Below are 22,201 nucleotides of genomic sequence, written 5' to 3' on the forward strand. Positions count from 1 at the left end.
AGTCACATTGAAGATCACCTGTAGATATTCCACTCCTGTTTTATTGAGTTGTACATTATAATGGAAAATATCGCGCGCACTGAAATAAATGTTGGACATCTAAAATATGCATCTTTCGTGTGATATTAAAAATAAATTGGATTTGAGGAGTTGGTGCCCTCTTGCGTCCAAAACTTGCTTTGATGCATAGAGTGGTAATTATGTTGCCGAACTGGGAGAAATCCAGAACTATTAGTTGCCTATCAGGTGCATGAAGTTGTATTATTTTTAATCGGAAAATAAAGAAGGAACTTCATCAACGAAATATTTTATTTTCAATTTGCAATGACAGATTATTCTCTTCATAACTAAACTTCTGTATATAAAGTAACAGTGAAAGCCATTGGAACAAATGTGGGATATGCTCTGGGATAAGATGGGATACATACAACGATAGCATGATTGTGGATTGAACATTTCCACTTTGTACAAATAAGTCAGCAAAAGCAATTCACAATTTTCTCATTTCCTCCAGTTGCCATGACAACCGGAAAGAAAACCGGCATTTCGCACATTATTTATGCAACTGTTCAGAAATAAGACAACATTCCAGTGTCGTTTACACTTAAATATTACAAAATTAATATCTCGAGTCCGGACGAGTTATATTTCAAGGCATTTACAAATCGGGCATGATGATCGATAATGAAAGAGAGAGAGATGCGTTTCCTTCATCCTGAATAGATGCCAACAAGAAGACTTTTGAGACCTTTTAACATAAGAGTCCGCATTCAGTCCTTATGTCTCGCAGTAGTGAGCGGCTTTCGACACATCCCAACACTACAAACTGTACAGCATCCGACACCTCATCAAAGGGTTGTCAACTCAAAATGCACCTCGGAGCACATATTTCACTTAAGTCAAATCGATTCAGATTCTTTCTTTTTTTTTTTCCCTCCCTTCGGTATCGAACCCGCTACTAAATACCGGTTCACGCTTCGGAGTCGCACGGAACGTCGATCTCAGCTTGAATTTCGTCTTTTGTCCGAAGATCGATGGCGAATTTCTTGGTGGCGGGCATTCCCCTCTTTCCTATCACTGACTTGCTAAACTCGTGGAAAGCTGCGGCCAGCGACAAGGTCAGAGAGCGGGCGTTTTGACGACTGTCGCACACGAATCCGTGACACACAAAAGGATGAGTCTCGAAGGCGTTGAGGGTGTCCCGCACCACGATCATGGCAAACACGCGGGAGTAGACGAGATCCTGAACTCCGTACGAGATGGATTCGATGGGGTACAATCCGGGTTCGAAATTCTTGTTGTTATTTTGGGGCATTTCGGTCACCGTGACGCCTTCCTTCGCCACCTCCAGCCGCAGCAGCGGCAAGTGACTCCCTGGTTTCAACGCTCGTGCTTCCGTTACCATTTCATCTACGGGCTTGCGAGTGTGCTTAATACCCCACAGTCCTCTTGCATCTCGTCTGCCAAGGTATTTGACCACATATGACTTGGGTAGAGCGACAGTCTCACCATCTTTTGATTTGCCTAAAATAAAATAAATAAATAAATGTATTTTAGTATTGCATGCTTAGAGTATTGGTTAATAACAAATTCTTGCATAAACAACAAACTTTGAACAAAAAAAAAAGGAAGAGAACGGGGGGAAAAAGAGAGAGAGAGAGAGAGAGAGAGAGAGAGAGAGAGAGAGAGAGAGAGAGAAAGAATGATTAGTTAAGAAAACGCTTCCATTCTTAATGTTAGTGTAAAATCCAATGTAAGGAAGCAAAGTAAACACTTTTGACATCGATGAGGATCTCGCCATTCGCTTTGAGAAACAAAGTACACTACACTCTAAGCCTTTACGGAATTTTTTGCTTTTATTATATTAGTAGTATTATAACGCTAACTGCCTCTTCAGCATTCACAGCCCCCCCCCCCCCCCTGGGGAGCTGTGAATGCTGAAGAGGCAGTCAGCTACCGCCCAGGTTAAGAACCACTGCTCTAAGACAGTGCTTCCCAAACTTCTGGATGTCAGGGCCCCCTTTGGAAAAATTAAAATATTTCACGGCCCCCCCCCTCGAAAAAAAAAACGTAATATAGACATATATTATTATAATATTTATTGTATTTATATTCAATACAAAACATACACAGCGAATATTGCAAAAATCAAATGCAAACATTATATTTTTAGCATCTTACATACACAGTTGACTGGCAATGATCTCATATTTTTATATAGATAAATATATTGTTATTGTACATTTGCAGTACAAGCACATGCAACGTAAAACGATTAGTAATAAAACAAGAATTAAAAACATAAAAGAAGTTTAATAACAATTTAATGTGATAGATGTGTTTCAATACTGCTACACAAAAAGTCAATATCAAGTGAAATATTCGAAACTGCAATTCTTAGATTTCTGCTTTGAAATGAAACTTATATGAATAAGCATATTATTATTATTATTATTATTCCTGATACCTCCACGGAGTCCGAAGACTCATCGCGGGAGGACACCCTACAACTGTCTCAACTGATACAACTGTCTCAACCATTACACCGAACCTCTACTACGAATCATCTCCATCAACGCCATCTACCGCTCACCTCCACCACAACTAGTATTCTGTGTCTGTAAGTTGCGTGTGTTCTGAAGAGCCAACTTGTCTGTATGCGGGATGAAAAACTCGAGTTTCCGGGAAAAAAAAACCCTGCTATATTTACTAATATATTTATATTTATATTTACATATATTTACTAATATTCATCAAGCGCTGAAATACGCAGGAAGCAAAATTTATGAACCCGCACCAATGTGTGATTTATTTCCATTAAAATATAAAAAAATAACAAAAAAGAAATAATAAATACATTTCTTTAAAGATAAAAAAAATCTACTTAGTCTCAAAACATTTTAAATTTGTTTTCATTATTTCACGTCCCTCTCCCCCTCAACAAAACCTACGGCCCCCAAGGTGACCGCGGTCCACAATTTGGGAAGCGCTGCTCTAAGGGATAGGCAGAAGCGGGCAACATACGGCCTTTGAACACATTCCTCCATTTCCACTACGAAGAGCTCCGTAAAGCTAGATCGCAGGCCACATGCGGCATAATACTATCAAGTAGTTTTGGAGTTCTGCTAAATTTCTCTAGTTGCACATACACAAATCAACTTCAAAACTATTTGATGGAGTATGATATCAGACACTTATTTTCAGAAAAGAAATCCGAGTTACATTTTCTGTAATCAAAGAAGAAATAAAACGGAGATGGCTTGCCTATTTGTAAACTTCAGGATTCTATTTTAAATTCTCAACTTTATTTTCATTTAAAACTGTTAAAAATAATGAAAAAAGTTTTCAAATATTTCCGCCCACTTCATTGGAAGGGATATATCTCCCTATGTAATAAAACTATTTGCTTACGACGATAGTACATAGTACTTCCATCTGTCTATGACATCAGGTTCTACCCAGGAATAAAATAAATAACGTGTTTGCTATGATTTGGATCATTCACACCTACGAATACATATACCACCTCCAAATTTAAAATAATAATAATAATAATATTTAAGTCTTCCCCATAAACTTTATGAAAAACGTATTTAGATTGTTCCAGATGGACGTGACATCAGAATCTCTCAAACAGCTTCAACTGTTGGTGCGATATGAGAGTCGAAAGATCTATTATTTAATAAATATCTAAAACGCCACAGTCATGTAGGCGATATATTTGATGTATCACTTCTACTGTTGTTACGTCTTTTCTAATAATCACTAGATGCATTTAGACCTAAAAAAAGTGACACGTGACTAGTCTAAGGAATGTTTTTTTTTTTTCCCTGCATAATGAAGAAAATACAATCTTAATAAAACACGACTGCTACTCTCTCTCTCTCTCTCTCTCTCTCTCTCTCTGTCACTAATTTCTATGATGCGTGCTATTAATGTTTCCAGCTGCGGTTTTTATTTGCATCATTTTTAACGAGTAAAACAAAAGAACAACGCGTCAACTTTTCAAATGACTCCAGACACTTCGAATGCCCAATTGTACATATACTGCGATGACGTTGCAAAGAGCAGATTTCTCAGAAATGTAATAAAAGAGCCTGACAGGGTACGCTGTTTCTATAGTTGGTCTCGTGCATAGAAGCGTAACTAATAGGAGGAGGAACAATTTTCCCAAGGACCAAGGTGACCGGACAGTGAGAGAAAAAGTAAAAAAAAAAAAAAAGTTTAAGTTTTATCTTGCAAATATTATCGTAACAAGGACTTTATAAAGCTAATTCACTTTTGTCATTTAAAGTTGTACGCATTCAAGCTGCTCCGGTGATGTATTAGAACAGAATAGCTTACAACAATAATTGTACAAAGATTTGTTTAAAATTCTGTTAGAAAAAAAAAAAAAAATCAGGCATTTTAGGATGGGAAGGAAGAGTTAGATCGAATACTTGCCGCAAGGTCCTTGAGGTTCTAGTTGCGACACTGTTCTTGCAAAATGCACATCCTACTTAGGTGACACTCATAGAAACACGTGACAGGACAGATTGAGGGAAATCCTGTCTTCAGCTGATAGCTAGTTTTCCCACGGTTGCGAGAACACCAACAAGACAGAAGAAAGAAAAAAAAAAAAAAAAAGAATCGGACTGCGATTTCTCTGCTGAGCATTCAAGTAAACAATAAAATTGACTTAGTTGTTCGTATGTTAAAAAAAAAAAAAAATAGTACGGATGAAAAAGCACAGTCGGAAGTTTTGTTTAAGGGGGAAATAAGGAATCTCACACTACACAAAAAAGTCTGGGAAACTGACACATATACTGAATCTTTTTTCTTTCTTTCTTCTTCTTCTTTTTTATTTTTTATCAGTAGATATACAGTCGGATACATCTCTTCAGACGAATAACATGATTTAAAATTCGTCCATGACTATAGTAAAATATTACGATGTGGAATAACTAATTTATTTCTTTATTTGAATTATTTTATGCTTCTTTATTGTTAAAAGTATCTTTCTTTTTCAAACTATTTAGCTTAAACTTAAACTTTCATTTTTTCTTCATTTTTAATGATTTTGTACTATTCCTTCTCCTAACCGACTTTTTTTTTTTTTTTTAGCTGATTTTCCTCTTTTTCTCGCTCATTCACTTAAGAAGATACGAGAGTATGAAGAATTCCACATGTCATAGCAGGTAATTTAGCGGGCTAAAGGTTGAGTACCCAGTTGCAGGTGTTTCGCCATTGCCGTACAAGGCACAATTGTTCGTTGGATACACGCCTGACGAAGCGAGCTCCAAACAACGAAGCCATAGCTCATCGACTCTGCCTCCCTCCCTCCCTCCCTCTCCTCAAGAGACATGCTATTAGTATCCACAAGTGACTTTGAAATATATCTTTACTGCGTTTAATTTTCAGATCACTTTCCTATTCAAACTCTCTGGAAGGGATGGAAGTCAACCGTTCACGTGCTACAACACATCATCTGCACTTTGACAAGTGCTGAAAACATTTTTGGTGATTTTTTTTCCATCCTTGGAGAATACGAAAACTCTTTTCAATCAGTAAAAATGACGTACAGGTAATGATGTGCACATAGTTTAATAAGGTTTCCCTTTCCGCAGAAAACGATATAAATCTTGAGCAAGCGTGAACCTTTTTACTCCTAATTAATGCCTCGCCGAACTCGAAGGTCAATAATTGCTGTATGCAACCACCTTTCCCTTTATTTTTGCGCTGTGATTAGGCGGTGATTAGCGCTATCAGTTGGGTGGCAAAGGAATATTTCCATATTCCTTTCTCTCTCTCTCTCTGCTTTCAAACACAAAGACTCGTGTCTACTCCTTATTTTAAAATCTATTTAAAGGTTTCCCATAAATTATGTCACATATTCTGTTATACATAGAGAGAGAGAGAGAAAGTCATACGCAACACAACGGTTCAATTTAAAAAACCTGATATTACCTAATGTCGCCTATCACATTTCTTTATAAATTAAATTACCAAAATATGTTTTAAGAGTGATCTCTTATTTGATTTCATGTTAAATCAAAAAGTTAAATTTGAATGCATGTAATATAAATGTTATAATTAAATACATCTTTATATACTTTATATGTTAACATGCAGTCACGGATGCAGCCTACCCCCCCCCTCCCTTAAAAAACCATTGTTTATTTTTATTACTTAACTGCGCATGAGCAGTTGCATGTGTGCAACACTTGGTTAAACAAAACTAGAAAATGATCAAGAGAAGATATACAGAAGTGCATTTCGGACTTGACTAATTTAAACTGACCAATTAAATCAAAATTGAAGTCCGTCAATCATTGTGTTCAAGATCATAAAATCCAGATAAAAAGTGGGATTTTTTCCAGGATTACATTTTATCAAGCCGTTTAATCCAAATCCAGAGCGATTCTGCGAGCCCAGACTAAGCTACCTTACTTAAATTGCTGAACAACATTACACGGATCTCAAGTAACTTGCGAAAACAACATTTCAAAACAACTAATATACACCAACATTTTCTGGTTCTATTAAACTAATAGTGATTACGTCAGATGCGATCTGGGAATATCTCTAAAGGGAGCGTGTGACCTCCTAATTACGTTTTGTCTTCCTAAAGGGAAGCGGATATTATGTACGTAACAACCTCGAAGTACGATGGCTTCCTTTTATTTTGGGAGGTGCAAATCGGAGCAACAAACGCGGGAACGAACGACCGAACTAAACGTACTTGGAGGGGACAATAATTGAATTACTGATGAGCTGGGCTTGTTAGCATTCTCCCCGAGTCCAAGCTTGTAATTACTATACAAACTGGTTACACTAGGGGTCTCGTACAGACATAACTCATACCTGTTATAAGTTAACGGCAGAATAACGGAGCTACGTCTTCGGCTTAAGACTTTATCTGCTACTAGAGTATGCGTCATTGTAACTGACTGCCTTTCTAATTTATTCTGGACGATTAGCAAGGAAAGGAATTTGGAGTTTATTTATTTATTTATTTATTTTTTTTTTTCACAGTTACGCGATGGGAGATGTAATCTGTTGTTTCAAGGTTTGAGTAGGCGTGTTGCGATACAAATGTTAGTCACACCTGTTCTTAAGATGTCATTAGACCCGGCGACACTTTGTCGCAACTCCGTAAACATCACGAACAGAGATCGCGTGAAGACATACGTGGTAAGCAATGATATACATTATCTGTGTGCGTGATAGAGGGGGGGGGGGGGATGGGCAGAGTGAACAGTTATCTAAATTACTGTTGGGCAAAACAATCTTGTGGATAAGTGACAGAAAGAAGTTAATCGTTTGCATTTCCCCCTTCCCTCTACACACACACACACACACACACAAACGCAAGCAAGCATGCATATACACTGTTATGCCTGAAGTTAAAAAAAAAAAAAAAACTGTAATAAACGTTGTACACGGATAAATTGAAAAAAGTAAAGGCAACATATCTTTTGTGTTAAATACCGAAGGCAATAATAATAATTATTATTATAATTATTATATTAATATAATACTATACTCTCCTCACCAACTGTCATACCTATTCGTGAATTCATTCACACTGCTTGCACACCTAACATTCAATGGCAATCCATTCCATTTGGGCACCACCCTCTGAGAGAAAAATTTAAATCGCATCTCTCCTTGACAGCATTTATTCTTAACTTTCATGGATGCCCTCTCCCCACTCTCCATAAAATAAAAAATTCCATCTACTGAAATCCTGTATGACTCTTTCAGAAGTTTGCAAGTCTCAATCATATCATCCGTCTTTCTCCTGTTTGCTTTATGAAGCAAATTTATGATTATGATCACTATTCCATAATCCCAAAATCCTCTTAACACTCTCCTTTGCACTCGTGGTGCTGATACAGTGGAAGGAATGTAAAGGAGAACGTTAAAGATTATTTCCAGATTATGGAATAGTGATTATGAAGACAGATTGAGAATCACCGCCACACCACCACCCTTAGTTTTAAAATTAAGCACTTTAAAACGTTTCAATAAAGCACTTTTGTTATGATACAAAAGTATAACTTTTAACAGCAGTTCTCTTCGAATAGGCTTCAGTTTCATATTTGAATGTTTTCATTTTTTCCCACACTTCTCTTTGATTCATAATCCTTTCACTAGACTACACTATCATTCTTCTGTAACTGTCAAAGGATGTGACGCCTCGTGACCACAGAAATCCGAGGACAGCACGTTCTTGTTTACTTGTTTTTTGACATGTTTACTTCTCGAATGCACGAGACACAATGAGCACTGTCAACTAAAAACAGACATTTATTCTTATTTATCTTCATTCTAAGTATAATGTTCTAGAGAGAACGTTCTGATACGTTGTATTTTTATTCGAAAATTCCTTTATTTGTCCATACCATCGAACAAGCCTGCTCTTGGGAGCGTCACCAAACCTACGCCCAAGCATCACTTCTGTATTCGAAGACGGAGTTCTTATCACTCCCAATATTTTACGAGAGCGTCCTTCAGGTCTGTGGTCCGATCACGTCTTTCACTGTGACACGTTTGGTACCGAGTGGGCTGATGAATGGTTACAGAGACTTCAATTCGGATAGACAATCCGCTCATATAAGGGTATCAGAGTAGCCTGCAGTCAACTGTTCAAGGCTAGTAAAGAAACACACAAAATTCATTTGTCATATATTTTCAATTTGAGTGTTTTCTTATAGAGTTCTCCTCATTTTTTTATCTTGTTTCTCCAGAAGTAGTTTAAGCAGTTGTCATAAAACTGAAATGTTTCAAATCGTTTAGGATTACCAGCGACACAACTCGGGCTGTGAGGCCAGTGCATGATGTCGGTTATTTGAGTGATTTGCGGGATGCCAAACTCGAACTTCTTTCGGAAAAAACTCCGCGTTTTATTATAATCCTTCAAAATATTTAAACCTAATATTTGGCTTTCGCAAACCGATATCCGTCAATCTTTCGGTAAAAGATAAGATGGCGTAACGTATCTTGAAAAGAATATCAGTTTCCTCTTTTAAATATTTATTTAAATAATTTAAATATAGTTATATTTACATTATATACATCAACAGGTATACTTGATACAGAGTACTATTAAATGAGGTGCAGTGCAATTGGGACAGGAAACTGGGATAATTACACAGGAAATATCACCCTTGACACCATATAACATTTGTTACAGTTGTGGTTTATGTATCTCGCTCGCAATAAATGCCAATATTTGCTAATTTTAATTTACCCAAACTATACAATCTCCGATATATAAAATATATGTAAGTGAAAGGCTTTTTACAGTTTTAAATAATTAAATTTAATTTGTAAAAAAAATCAGTTCAGTATCATTAGCAAGTTAATACTAATAATCTTAAGGATATCGGGATATTGACCATTAGTACAACACCCTTTAATTGAGAGTCGTTCAGCTAAAATTCGGTGTTAATAAACGACTAGTTTCTATCTTTAATATTCATAAAATGCACCTGGATATAATTAACTTTCCCGGTTTCATTTTCCATTTCCCTAATAGTTGGGACTGTATCATCTGAATGTGTGATTTATCTCTCGGTTAAAAAAAAAAAAAATCATCTCATCATCGTAAAATCAATTGTGGACAATGTGACGCAGATCCAGAAGTGTAGTATTAAGGCTTTCGTGTTCGAGCTCATTACACCATGGTATCCTGTTTGTTGCTCCTCCCCCCCCCCCACACCCACACATACACACTTCAAACAGTGGTGGGTAATAATTCAGTAAAAATAAGTTGGGATCGATGCCAAAAAAAAAAAAAAAAAAAAAAGTTGCATAATGGTCAGAGTTAGTCACGTGGAGATTAGAGGAAACACTAATTCGCTGACGTCATTCAACTCTAGAGTGAATTTCCTAAAGCAGAGGTCACGGTCATGAGGATGGGGGGGGGGGGGCAAAGTCGATTGAATTTTAATTCCAGGATTTCTAATAATATGCTAAAGACTCCTGTTTATGATTTCTGGGAAAGGAAAAATGTACTGATTATGCTAAGAAAACCTAATCTTTTTTGACTAATAAAATCCACTATAGTTTTATTAACTTGTAGCTGAAATCTTTGGGAGGGGATCCTTACTTGAAAAACGCAGTCGAAATGACATTAAGACATTTGCAGTTTGGTGAGGGGGGGGGGGGTTCGAATCCCGTCTAGGATGCGAAGAATTTTACAGAGGCTTTTCAATTAAAGATGAGTAGGCTAATAATGTAGCAGTATTTTATTTCTCTAATATTTGAGAGCAACTCTTCATTGAAATCATGGACTTATGCAGTTAAAGCATCACTTAAAGGACAGAACACTTCCATAAGTATTCGATAAGTATTTCGGTATGGGAGTGGCAAATTGCGAACCTCAGATTCATCCAGTTCATTCCGAGTAAACGCAATTTGCTTTATTTTCCATCAAGGTTTACTGGAATACTGTTAATGTCAGGCACCTAAAATCAAATTCAGGAATGACAACATGAACGAGGCATTTAGTGAAACTGAATCTTAATACAGTAATGAGATCTTTACTAATGTACCTCCTCGTGATTAGTTGATTATTATAATGATTTCGTCTGCGAATAAAGTTTAAAATCTTCTATTTAACCATATGAGATTTAAATAATTATCAGGAATATTTATTAACTTTCCAGTTTGTTTCTAAGTGTCTTTATTGACTTTGAGCACTCTTCGCATTAATGGATAAATCTTTCACGCACACCGCCGTCCTCTCTATTTGTGGTTATTGAAAAATTTACTGAAAAAAAAAAGGCTTTGAAAATTATAGCGGAAGAGCCTGTGGATCGATGGTTGACAACTCACTCAACTATCGATCCATAAACGTTCTTGGTAATTCAAAAATGTTGGAAGACAAACAACCACTTGTCGTCAAGGTACTTACTTGTGGACTAACTGGACGAAATAATACATACACTTGAATTACGCGAAGACCTTAAAGGCATTCAGTGCTGTTTAGAGTTCTTTTATACGTCTAGCAAAACAAGTCGCACAAATCCACCACGTCATCGTTGTACGAATAAAACAAAATATTGCTTTAGGAAACAAGGTTACGAGGCTGAACTGACTTGTTTTTATTTTATTTTTTTTTTAATCTGCTAACCAAAGTAAAATTAGCATCGAATACAAAATTTCCAAAATGGCTTTTCAAATATGTCCTCCATTAGCGGATAATCATAGCGTATCCCCAGAGTTCCATAAAACTCAGTACGAAAACCACTTTTCTGAAACTATTATGTACACGCAGACTCTCTCCTACTTTAAGCTTCTCTTCTGTTAATTCCCATGTACTGGATGCAAAGTGGAATCCAAGGGAGTGTGCTCAGTTTATTCCTTAGGAGAAAACAGTTTTTCTCTGGATGTGATTGATTCATTCTTCCTTGACGAAGTAAGGAGATAGGGAAAGAAGAAGATTAGCATAACACTAATTGGATATTCATATTTAGAACCTCCAGTTAAGTGTACGGAAGACTTGCTATAGGACCGTCAAGAGAATAAGAAGTCCACTGACTTGCACTACGGGATTGTAGCATCTGGCTGGAGTGAAACGATACATCAGAAGCGAGAGAAGAATTTATTTTGCATTTTTTGCCTATAACCTCCACTTTAATGGGTACGGGGCTTCTTTGGATAAAGACACCAACATAATATCACCTAAGTTTTCGTTACACAAAAGTTATTTAGGAAGTAACCATCGCGCGCATCTGGTTTGGACCACAAGTCCCGCTGGGGATGACAGGAACACAGACCTTTCGCACTACACAAATTGACAACACAATAACAAACTCTTACCTTTTCTAAATCCTTCTGTGTCGGGGACTTCCTTAACACCACAGGTTTCGTGCATTTTGTTGCCCTCTACACTGTCTCTATTCTCCCCGCTTTGCTCTTTGTGTGTTGTCTCGAAATCGGAGTTTCCGGTCCCACGGTCTTCTTTGGGGGAACTTTGCTCTACAGACGATGTCTCCGCTTCACTGCTAAGGTTTGACGACGAGGCAACGAACTTACCGTGATCTCCATTCCTGTCATTAGACGGACTGCTGCCTTCCATGACGACACTCTCAGTACCGCCAGATTAAGGACCCACCGTGCGTGTGCGATAGTTGGGCAGTAAAGCTCGCTCTGCACATGCGCGGTTTTAACCTAAGCGAAACCGCCGTCGCCACTACCTACCTGAGTGTCGGTATAGGGTCAGGTGACTAGATAAACAAGTGAGAGAGAGAGAGAGAGAGAGAGAGAGGTGTGCAGGAGCGTGACACGTGGAGCAACAATACAAGGGAAGTTGTCGGATTTGAAGGGTGTAGTTCAAAGTCGTTGAGGCTGTGTTTGTAGCAGTTAACAGCGAAGCCGGAAAAGTGGCCACCACGCTACTTCCGGGAAACAGGGCGGAAAGTTTTTCCATCGTTCGTGGTCGCTGGTACAGGTATTAGCGATTCTTCAGGCAAGGCATTCTTCTTTTGTTATCAGTGGGATAGCGATACGGGCTGTTTGGCCAGGTGGCAACAGACAGGGCTACAGATAGAGGTGCGGAGGACGAGTCGAAACAAAGAAAGGTGACAGGAAGGGTACGTTCTGTACAGATAGTGGCAACGTTACCTGACCATTCACCAACTCCCACTGCATAACCATCCATTAGCGATGCTGCTCAGGAACAAACAATACTAGAAAACAAGTAACTAGTACATTAAACATTAAAAAAAAAAAAACTTCTCTGTGCTCCTTCTCCCTTTAAAGGTCGCTTTCCTGCATTATTTTTCCAGTGGTATAGAACAACTTCGACTTTTAACACCACTGGAGAATTAGTTCACGGCTGCTGCCTCTTTGGCTCACTGAAAAGTTGAAGTCCGAATGCATAAAAAAAATTTCTGTGACATTTTAACATAGAAAGTTCGAGTTTCGATACCCCCCCCTCACCATCGAACTGCCCAATCTTTATTTAGTATTTATCGAAGTTATTCTTCACCCCAAGGATATCTGGTAAACGCCTGGAGATTCTGTACCAAGGATGTCTAGGCGTTCGCCATGACTTGTTTGCTCTACTTCGACGTGAATTCAGACATTTATTGAAAAAAGTATTCCTTCATGTGTAGTCCTCTTATTATTGATAGTTATGATATATTGAAGCATTAAAATACAAAAAACAAATTCCATACATAGTGCCTTGTTTTATTTAATTTATAAAACAAAGAAGAAATAAAACTCCTTGCTTTCATGTTCTTGTAAATGAGAAAGTAAGGAAAATGACGGGGATGGTCTTCTGTAGTGGAAAAAAAGGGGAAAAAAAAAACGTTATCTACAACATTTCTTGAGGAATTTCATTCCTACATGGAAAACAAACTTCTATTCATGGTAAAGAATTGAATATCCCAGTTGGTGAATTGATAATGAATCTCGATTACGTCGGTAGGATTATTTAAAAAATCTTTTTTCCCCCTAGTTTCACATGACTAAGTTTATTTTTTGTTTCTTTATTACAATTATTTTGTTATCAGTATATATTCAGTTGGAACAATTTTTAACAACTCAAGAAACGTTGTAATAACGTTTCTTATTACGTTGTAATAAGAAAAAATCAATTAACTCATTTAGAGGTTAGGGTTCATCTAAAAATGAAAGGAGCCACACAATTTTGGACGAACCGAAATCTTTCTGAACATTTGCTTCGATTATACACGGTTTTCTTTTCTCTCTCTCTTTTTTTTTTAATTAACGCTTATTTTGCCAAGAGTTTTAATGGAATGCTATTTTAAATGCTGCACTTAAGAATTTTTTGTCGTTTTGAGTGCTTTTATTTTTGTTATATTTTTAAAATAAATGCAAAGATGTAACATTGTTTTCCACTTATTAACCGTGCTTTGTTTACAGGCTGCGTGTGCACGCTCGTGTGTGTGTGTGTGTGTGTGTGTGTGTGTGTGTGTGTGTGTGTGTGTGTGTGTGTGTGTGTGTGTGTGTGGATGCGAAGAAGAATAAAAGGAGCATGAAGGCAACTCATGTAGGTCTCACACTTCCATTTACCTGCTGGAAAATAAGGGGATGGGAAATTACTGCATAATTATAATACCCTACTAAATTGGTATCACTCGGTGAACCCACTAAAAACACCCAACTGTACTACAAAGCGATAATGAAGTCCGTGTAAAACTCTTAAGAAGCACGCTGATTTTTCTGCTTTTTTTTGTCGGAAAGTATAAAAAATAGTAAGTACGCCATAGAAGCAGCATAGACGTTAACTCTTATTGGTGTGACTATTCATAATCTACTTTGCTTGCTCCAGTAAACGAAGCCTTCATTGACTTTGAAAGGTCAGGTTAGTGTTTCAAAGGCTTCAGACAGTGCGATAAATTACAGTTAATAATAATAATAAAAAAAAACATCGGGTAGTTAAAAATCAACACATTTATCAGTTTGCTTCTTCAACAGGTGCGTGTGTTTTTTTTTCTTTTGTTTCTCTTTTTTACATTGGAGATTTTTTTATTTGAAGTAGATTAAAACAGTCAAGAAATAATTGATCGCAATGTTGAATCCTTCCAAGTTTAATCTGATTATACAGAAATTCTCAGGGTACTATAGCAACGCACGACACTTCACAAAGGTATCTTTGCGAAGGAAAGGAGAGGAGAGGATAGTCTGCTAGTGCTAGCTAAAACAAGCACTGCTGTTGAATGAAAGGATATTCCATCCATCAGTGGCTTTAACAGGCACTTAAGCGCCCACGGCCATCCAAGTATCCTTGGACTTCCCAACCGTAACACGAGGATAAGGGACCCTATGCCCTCTAAGTATTCTTGTCTGTAAATTGCGTGTGTTCTACTGGCCGGTTTGCCTGTTGTTCTGAAGGACGAAAAACTCGAGAATCCGGGAGAAAAAACCCTCTACCTCCGTATGAGATCGGCTAACTCACCTTTAGTCAAAAGAGACCAGATAAAGGTTCCTTACTTTATGGACAGGAATCGAGCCCAGGTCTTTCCGACCAAAGGGCTTCGTCTATACCGACTGAGCTACGGAGGCTTGATGAAAGGATACCAAAAATTTGTTATTCTTTCATAGTCAAAATATTTTGAAACTTCAGTTTCAAAATTGACGAGACTTTATGAAAATACAACCTTCAGCATCTGAGTTGCTGGTATTACATTACTTAAAATGACACGAGCTCTGCTCAAGATTAAGGTTATACTTGAAACTTTAATGAAAAGTACTAATAAAAGCGAACATACGAACTCCTGAATACAGTTCGCGTCTTTTCAAGTAATGCAATACCAAGGCAACTCCAATTCCGAAGGTTGTATTTTCAGAGACTCTGCTGTTAATTTCAAAACTTATTAAATTTCGCAGTATTTGGCTAATGGCTTTTTAATATCCTTTCTCAATAGTTTACGTTGCTTTATTGAAGCATGTTTGGCTCTTTCTTCCTTTAATAAACACAGCCGTATTTATACACAGACTGCTGCCTACGGCTGTCAATTCATAAAGACTAGCTAGGATCAGCAAACGTTGCCTCATAACACTGCACTCTCGAGAAATGACTAAGTATATTGTACAAATAAATTCTCTAACGGCCTTATTTGCATAATATATAATATTCAAATAATTTATAGTAATGTCATATCCGAACTATTTTAAGGCTCTAACCAACTCTTTAAAAAGTCTTTCTTCAAATTTACATATGGAGCACTTAATTTTTCTACAGCTTTTAGCTCATGTGTTGTGATTTAAGTATTAAGCTCAGCGGCCCTGCTCCAATTCATGCACTGTTAACAAACTGACTGTTAATCTAATCCCCCATTACCAACTATATTTGGTATGTACTCTGGTCGTAAGTCTATATCGTACAGCCAGAGAACGTATAAATTCGAGTTACTGAGAACAGAAAGAAAGAAGAAAAACTTTCACTTTCTTACAATCTTGGCTAAATCACCTTCAATATAAAGTTTGCTGTAAAGGCTCCCCGAATCCCGTTCAAACGCATATTTCCATCCAGAGGGTATCTTTTTTTTTCCTCGCCAATTTGCTAAAACACTTAAATGAATGTTCTAAAGCATATATTTATATAAATATAATTCAACAATTTTTTTCCTATAAAAAACCGAGGTAATTGAAATTAAAACTGAGCGTTGTGCAAGATAAAAATCTTTACTCAAATAACAGCAATTCAAAATTACAGCATGACCGTGACTACGAAGCTATAATTATACTATTAGTTCATCATTAATGTTTTCTTTGGCTACTGTCTTATACGTTTTGTAAACATTAGATCTACTTTATGATTTATGAACTAGAGAAATATAACATTGATATCGCAATAACAAGAGTTATCGCGATATCAATGCGATATTTATTTTTTCATGCAAACTCTCATTACTCACTTCGATCAGTGTCACTCATAAAGAATCTAAGAATGCAATGTGAATTAAAGATAGAGATGATATTAATAAAGAGTACAGGTATATGGAAATTGCTTCTATTGCTGCTCCCAAACCGAGTTCATTTATCACATCACGTGATATGAGAGAGAGAGCTTTTTATATTACGTTCATGCAATATCAATATTATTGCGGACATTCACACTGATATAACGAGATATCGTAATTACTTTCGTATCTAAAGTACAAGGATGAAATTTCTTTGCATTACCAGATAAACATATATAAATAAGTTATTTTATCTGCAGTTCCCTTTTATTTATGATGGTAAATAAAAGAGAACTACTGGAGATAAGCTGTCTTCGCATAATGTAATCTAAAGATAACTAATGCAAAGGAATTCATGAGCTCATTCAAATGAAACTGGGATGCTCTTGTTGATTAGAAGGCACCGAATTGTCCGCTGAAATTAAACTTAAATGGTTTATTTTTATTTTATTTTATTTTTCTGTCTTCCTGACGATGCTCTTCGTTTGGAAATACCTTTTCAGTCAAAGATGAGTTAGTTGGTCTTATACGGTGGCAAGTTTTTTTTTTTTTTCTTAACCCTCAACTGAGGATTTTTTCATCCCGCAATTAGGCAAACCAATCACAAGCGCAATATACAGACATAGGAAATTACGGGAATAAGGATAAACCACCCTATTTCATCGGATATTATTTCGAAAGCCTGCATGGTACGGTGCGAGTCTATACGTAAAACATGAAGGAGGGAAGGAAAGATTGATCAGAAGAAGGATAAGATAGTCACTGTAATTCATTGCTGCCAAGCTGAGACATTCGTAATGGGCCCACGAGAGAGCGAAGTGCTCACATAATCTGTCATGCAGTCTGACACCACTGAAATAGGATTTGAACCGGAAGTAGCATAGCATTGGTATAAGTGAGTGTGTTGTTCAACTACTACACACCACATCACTAGTTTGCCATATACAGAATAAATTGTGTTTTACTGAATTATTTAGTTTCATTCTGAAACTGATTCCCCCCCCCCCTCTAATATTAAAACTTTAAGCTTCCTCTACGGTGTCACGGGATAGTAGTAACATTAGTCACGACAACAAATCTCAAACAGGCAATTTGTTTTCATGGACTAGTGCTGGTTCGTTCTATTACATCAAAGCTACATAAAGTTCTTTGCTTATTTGTTTAGCGTTTAACAATGTTAACTGTGAACGCTTGGGTTGTTTTCAGATTAGAATAAGTGATTTAAAAAGCACCTGACAACCAGTTCGACTTGATCAGTTGTGGTTACATTGATACACCTGGCTGCATTTCTTCGTATAGGAAGTGGTTCATATATTTCGATGAAGAATCTGAAAGAGATATGCGGATCTCTTTGGTATGAATTCTGTTATGAGCTGTTGGTCCCATTGCGGGTGAAATATTTGTTTTATTTTCTTGAAAAGCATCCTGAAACATTCATCAAACAAAAGCAGTAGTTTTAAAGAGAGAGAGAGAGAGAGTTCTGTTCTCTTTTGTTCCTCAGACGATAACAACTACCAAACACATTGACTTATGGGTATTCATTAACTCACTCTCCAAGATTCACTGCACAAGACGCGTAACAAATGTCCGCCGCTCTCATCTTTTATCTTGATCTCCAACTGAAGTAGGGCAATACAACTCGTGAGACTCTAATTAAAGAAGTGAGGCGTCTTCTGTTGGGCTTAGAATATATTAACATAATAATATTTGCGCATAGTAAAAGCAATTGAGTATGTACCTATGAAAGATTCGTGAAGTTCGGTTGAACTAGAAAAGACACATAAAATGAATATTTAAAATTTTATTATTTTAAAAGGTACTGAAATCAATAGGAACCACATAGAAACTTTGGGGATCACTTGGTCTTTATTTCTTAAATGTTTACCATTGGATGTTTAGTTTTATTTTTTGAACCGTTCAGGACACAAGAAAGGTTCTACAGTACTATTTTCTGAATCTGTCTCTAACTCATTGTAATATCAACACCATATGCACGTCATGTACACAGTCTCTCTCTCTCTCTCTCTCTCTCTCTCTCTCTCTCTCTCTCTCTCCTTCTTCTAGTGTCAAATTGCATCCCGTCTTTCGATATCAGCAATGTGGTCTCACATTAACATCCTACATGTGCTGAGGGCAGGAGCGGCTCGTGCATAGGCACTGCAGAACTGCAGCACCCCCAATTTTTCTCGATACATAAATGTGTTTATTAACTTATTTATATTTGCCTCTAATATTTAATTTTATCATCAACAATCCTATACAATTCTCTTATTTTGTATAAAAAATAATAAAAATCTATCTTGTAACACTAAGGTGGCGAAGGACGCTAGCAGCACTGTGTTTCCCGCAGTGTCATATTGCTACGCGCGCAAGCATATGCACGTCATTGTGAAATGAGAGCTATTAGCGTAATGCGGCACTGTCCTTCGCGCAGTTCCACTGTTGTTTATATGCAGTTTTGCGCCAGTAGTAGAGTTTTCGTAGTAGTGCTTATCGTGTTTACTCCGTCTCATTAAATATTTGGACTTTACAATTAAAGACATAAAATTTGTTATAGTTTTTATTTTAGAACATTATTGGAGTTATGATAATGGATTTTATTTTTATGTAAATTTGAATTATACCAAACTGTATAATTTTATCGATAATAAACAATATTTTTTCATGTGTAATTTTTTTTTAATTTTTACCATAATTTTGATATTTTATCCAAACACGTATACACTGTACTTACAGTGTTTATGTATATTTCGAAAGATGCAGCATCCCCACGATTTCAAACCACGAGCCGCCACTGGCTTAGGGCCTAATTATATGTTAAAAGTAAATACTTTCTTCAGATAACTTGGAATTCTTTTTTATTCATTTTTTAACATAAAAAGGACATTTGGTGAGCTCAAGGAATATACAAGCATATCCAAAAAATAAACCATTGAATCTAGAAATATCATATAAGTTTGTTGTAGAAACCACTCTTACCTTAACATAAGAATATAACCGAACAGCAGTAAGACGCCAAAACTGAAAGAAGAAAAAAAAATCACAGAGAGAGAGAGATTTAATTCAATTAATGATATTTTGTTATTAAATTCCTAATCTTTCAAACAACCATGAAATCTATTCAAACCAATTTGAATAATTTTAATATTTTTCATCTTTGACGTGGTTTTGGTGAGTATTTCTATAACTTCGTTTTTTAAATCTTAAAAAATAAAATAATATTATTATATTATTTTATTTAAATATAATAGTATGATGCAATGGACAATTGCTACTAATATGTTTTTGTCCAATTACATTAAATTCTATAATAGTACGTTGAAAACTCTGACTCTTGATTTATATCACTGCCTTAATTTGATGATGTGCCATAATTTTTTCATATCACAAATGTACTAATATATATATTAAAAATCAAATAGAAACATTAGGAATCCTGATATGAATAAAGTTATTTATTACCGATTGTTGACAACATTGAATTTATATATATATATAACGTGCATTTTCAGGAATATGTGAAAATCTCTTCAGAATGGTTTGGGATCCGTATTTTCAGATGTGATACAAAAGTAATTATTGTTAATTCAATTAAAGATTAACATTTCTGACTTCAAGGGTGAAGCAAAATGCTTTTCATACTCCCCGCTATCTAATAGGGAAACGGTGAGTGGAAAAATTTATGAGCCAATTGCTCGCCCTGAGCGGGCTTGGAGATTAAACATCAGAATTGGAGTTTAAGATGGCTTTTGGTGTTTTATGTTTGAAAAAATCCGTTGCATCGTAATTTGCAGCTATTTGAACCAGTTTATTGGGGGTGTGTAGATGCTTTTGAAAAGAACAACTTTGTTGCTGTAGTTTGCAGGAAAGAAGAAGTGTAAATATAGGTAAATAAATCTGTGTCCCGATGGAGTTGAACATTTCTAACGAACCATGAAGAGTTTAGGATCATACGTAGACATTTATTTTGCTCGTTGTAATTTGAGAATATTAATATCAGCTGCATGGCTCCAGGTCGGAGAATCGTAAGTGAGAATAAGACGAACCATCAGTTTGTAGATAAGTAGTTTGATTCTGGTGTTTAGTTTACTGTTCCTGTTGATTAGAGGATAGAGTTGAGCAATGGCTTTTGATGCTTTTGCACAGAGAGTCTTGGTATGACAGCTGAAAGTAGCCTTCTGTACAGTAATACACCAAGGCATTTGCATTTGACTTCTGGTTGACACGGGATTTTAGTGTTAAACAGGAAAATGTCCCCTTTAGGAAGCACCGGTCTTCTGGTGAATAGCATGACTATGCTCTTCTGGGGGATTTACTTACAAACTCCTTTTGGAGAACCATTTCTCAATCTGTAGTAGGTTTTCTTGAAGTTTTTTTATGGCAAGATGTGGTAGTAGAGATCGATAATATTGCTGTATCATCCGCGAGAGGGCCATTACGGATGACAATGGATTGTGCGGGATATCAGCCATGTATACGGAAAACAGAATCGGAGCTAGTAAGGATCCTTGTGGGAATCCAAGCCAAGATATGTTTCTGGGCTGATACTGTACCGCTGATCTTGATTTGCATATGCCTGTCAAAAAAGGTATGATTTAATTAGGTGAACCATTTCCAATGGTATTCCAGTTGAGATCAGTTTATGCAGTGATCAGAAATGCCAAATTTTATCAAATGTATTGACTATGTCAAGGAAAACAGCCCCATTGCATTGATGCCAGTTTTATCCAAATGTATTCGACTAATTTATATATCTGTTGGGTGGTACTATGGAATTGACGAAATCCAAACTGCTCTTTAGGAAGAATGTTTAATTTGTGTAAGGAGGCTTGGAGTCTGGTGAGAATAACTTTTTCTGCGATTTTACTCAAATTTGAGATGAGGCTTATTGGGCCGATAATTTTGAGGCAGGTGCGAGTCTTTTCCGGTCTTATGGATTGGAATTATATCCACCACCTTCCAACAGGAAGGGAAATGTTTGAAACGGAGAATGGAATTAATTATGTTGTACAATAGCTATACGAGGCAGCAGCTTGATTGCCTTGTTGGTGATGCCATCAGGTCAGGAGCCTTTTTGTTTTTCATTTCTTGATTATGTCATATATTACTGCTGGTGATGTGGGTGCAATTTGATTGGAGCAGGTTACAGAAGGTTTGAATGAACATCTGACATGTCGATAGAAGATCTTATAGATGTGATATTGAAGTCTAGATGTTCATATGAAGGTTTACATTGCTTGTCTAAGTTTTCTGCTATTGCTTCGGCTTTATCTGCATCGGTGTGGATGAGGCCCAGATCTGTTTGGAGAAAGGGGGGAAAGAGATTTGTTTTTGTTTTTGATCTTTCTTATTAGATTCCAAATGAGTGATTGTCAGGAGAGATAGAAGTCATTCTTTCTTTCCAAAGTTGACTTCCATGTGCTTTAAGGACATCTCTCACTGCAAAATTGAGCCTATTCAGGATTCGTTTGTCTTGTGGTGTGCGGGTATTATGAAACCTTTTTCTAGCCTTATTTTTCTCCTTGATCAGGTTCATGATATCTTCTGGCAAGTGATTGGTCCTAAGGGCAGTTGCAGTTGTGGAAGTGGTGACTGCCTTAAGGGCTGTGCTAATTTGTTGGGTAGGGTCTTTAACAACTATTTCATTCTTCTTTGGATTTTATAAGCGTAACAGGACGAATATATTTCGGGAATACTTTGGACAACCTTTCCCATGATATGATTAAGTGCGGGGTGGGACAGTTTTTCTTGGTTTCCCAACTGCAGCAGTATTG

The 22,201-nt window shown here is 36.6% G+C and overlaps 1 protein-coding gene across 1 annotated transcript; it reads right to left on the minus strand.

Moving 5' to 3' along the window:
• Positions 1–291: 291 nt before the first annotated feature.
• LOC150110301 (uncharacterized) lies at positions 292–12,189 on the minus strand. Its single transcript, XM_090398848.1, has 2 exons — positions 11,812–12,189; positions 292–1,524 (listed from the first exon to the last, which is right to left on the minus strand). Exons 1-2 carry the CDS (start codon positions 12,068–12,070, stop codon positions 971–973), a joined length of 813 nt encoding a protein of 270 aa, XP_090254974.1. The 5' UTR covers positions 12,071–12,189; the 3' UTR covers positions 292–970.
• Positions 12,190–22,201: the final 10,012 nt, after the last annotated feature.

This window comes from Typopeltis vanoorti, chromosome 1 (genome assembly GCF_054136105.1).
Source record: "Typopeltis vanoorti isolate ZY-2024b chromosome 1, IOZ_Tvanoo_1.0, whole genome shotgun sequence".
NCBI classification, from domain to species: domain Eukaryota; kingdom Metazoa; phylum Arthropoda; class Arachnida; order Uropygi; family Thelyphonidae; genus Typopeltis; species Typopeltis vanoorti.

Excerpts from the sequence above, each read along its gene's own strand:
- LOC150110301 (XM_090398848.1), bottom strand. The coding sequence starts at position 12,070 with ATGGAAGGCAGCAGTCCGTCTAATGACAGGAATGGAGATCACGGTAAG. Across the intron at positions 1,525-11,811 it reads CACAGAAGGATTTAGAAAAG|GCAAATCAAAAGATGGTGAG; the intron begins GTAAGAGTTTGT and ends ATTTTATTTTAG.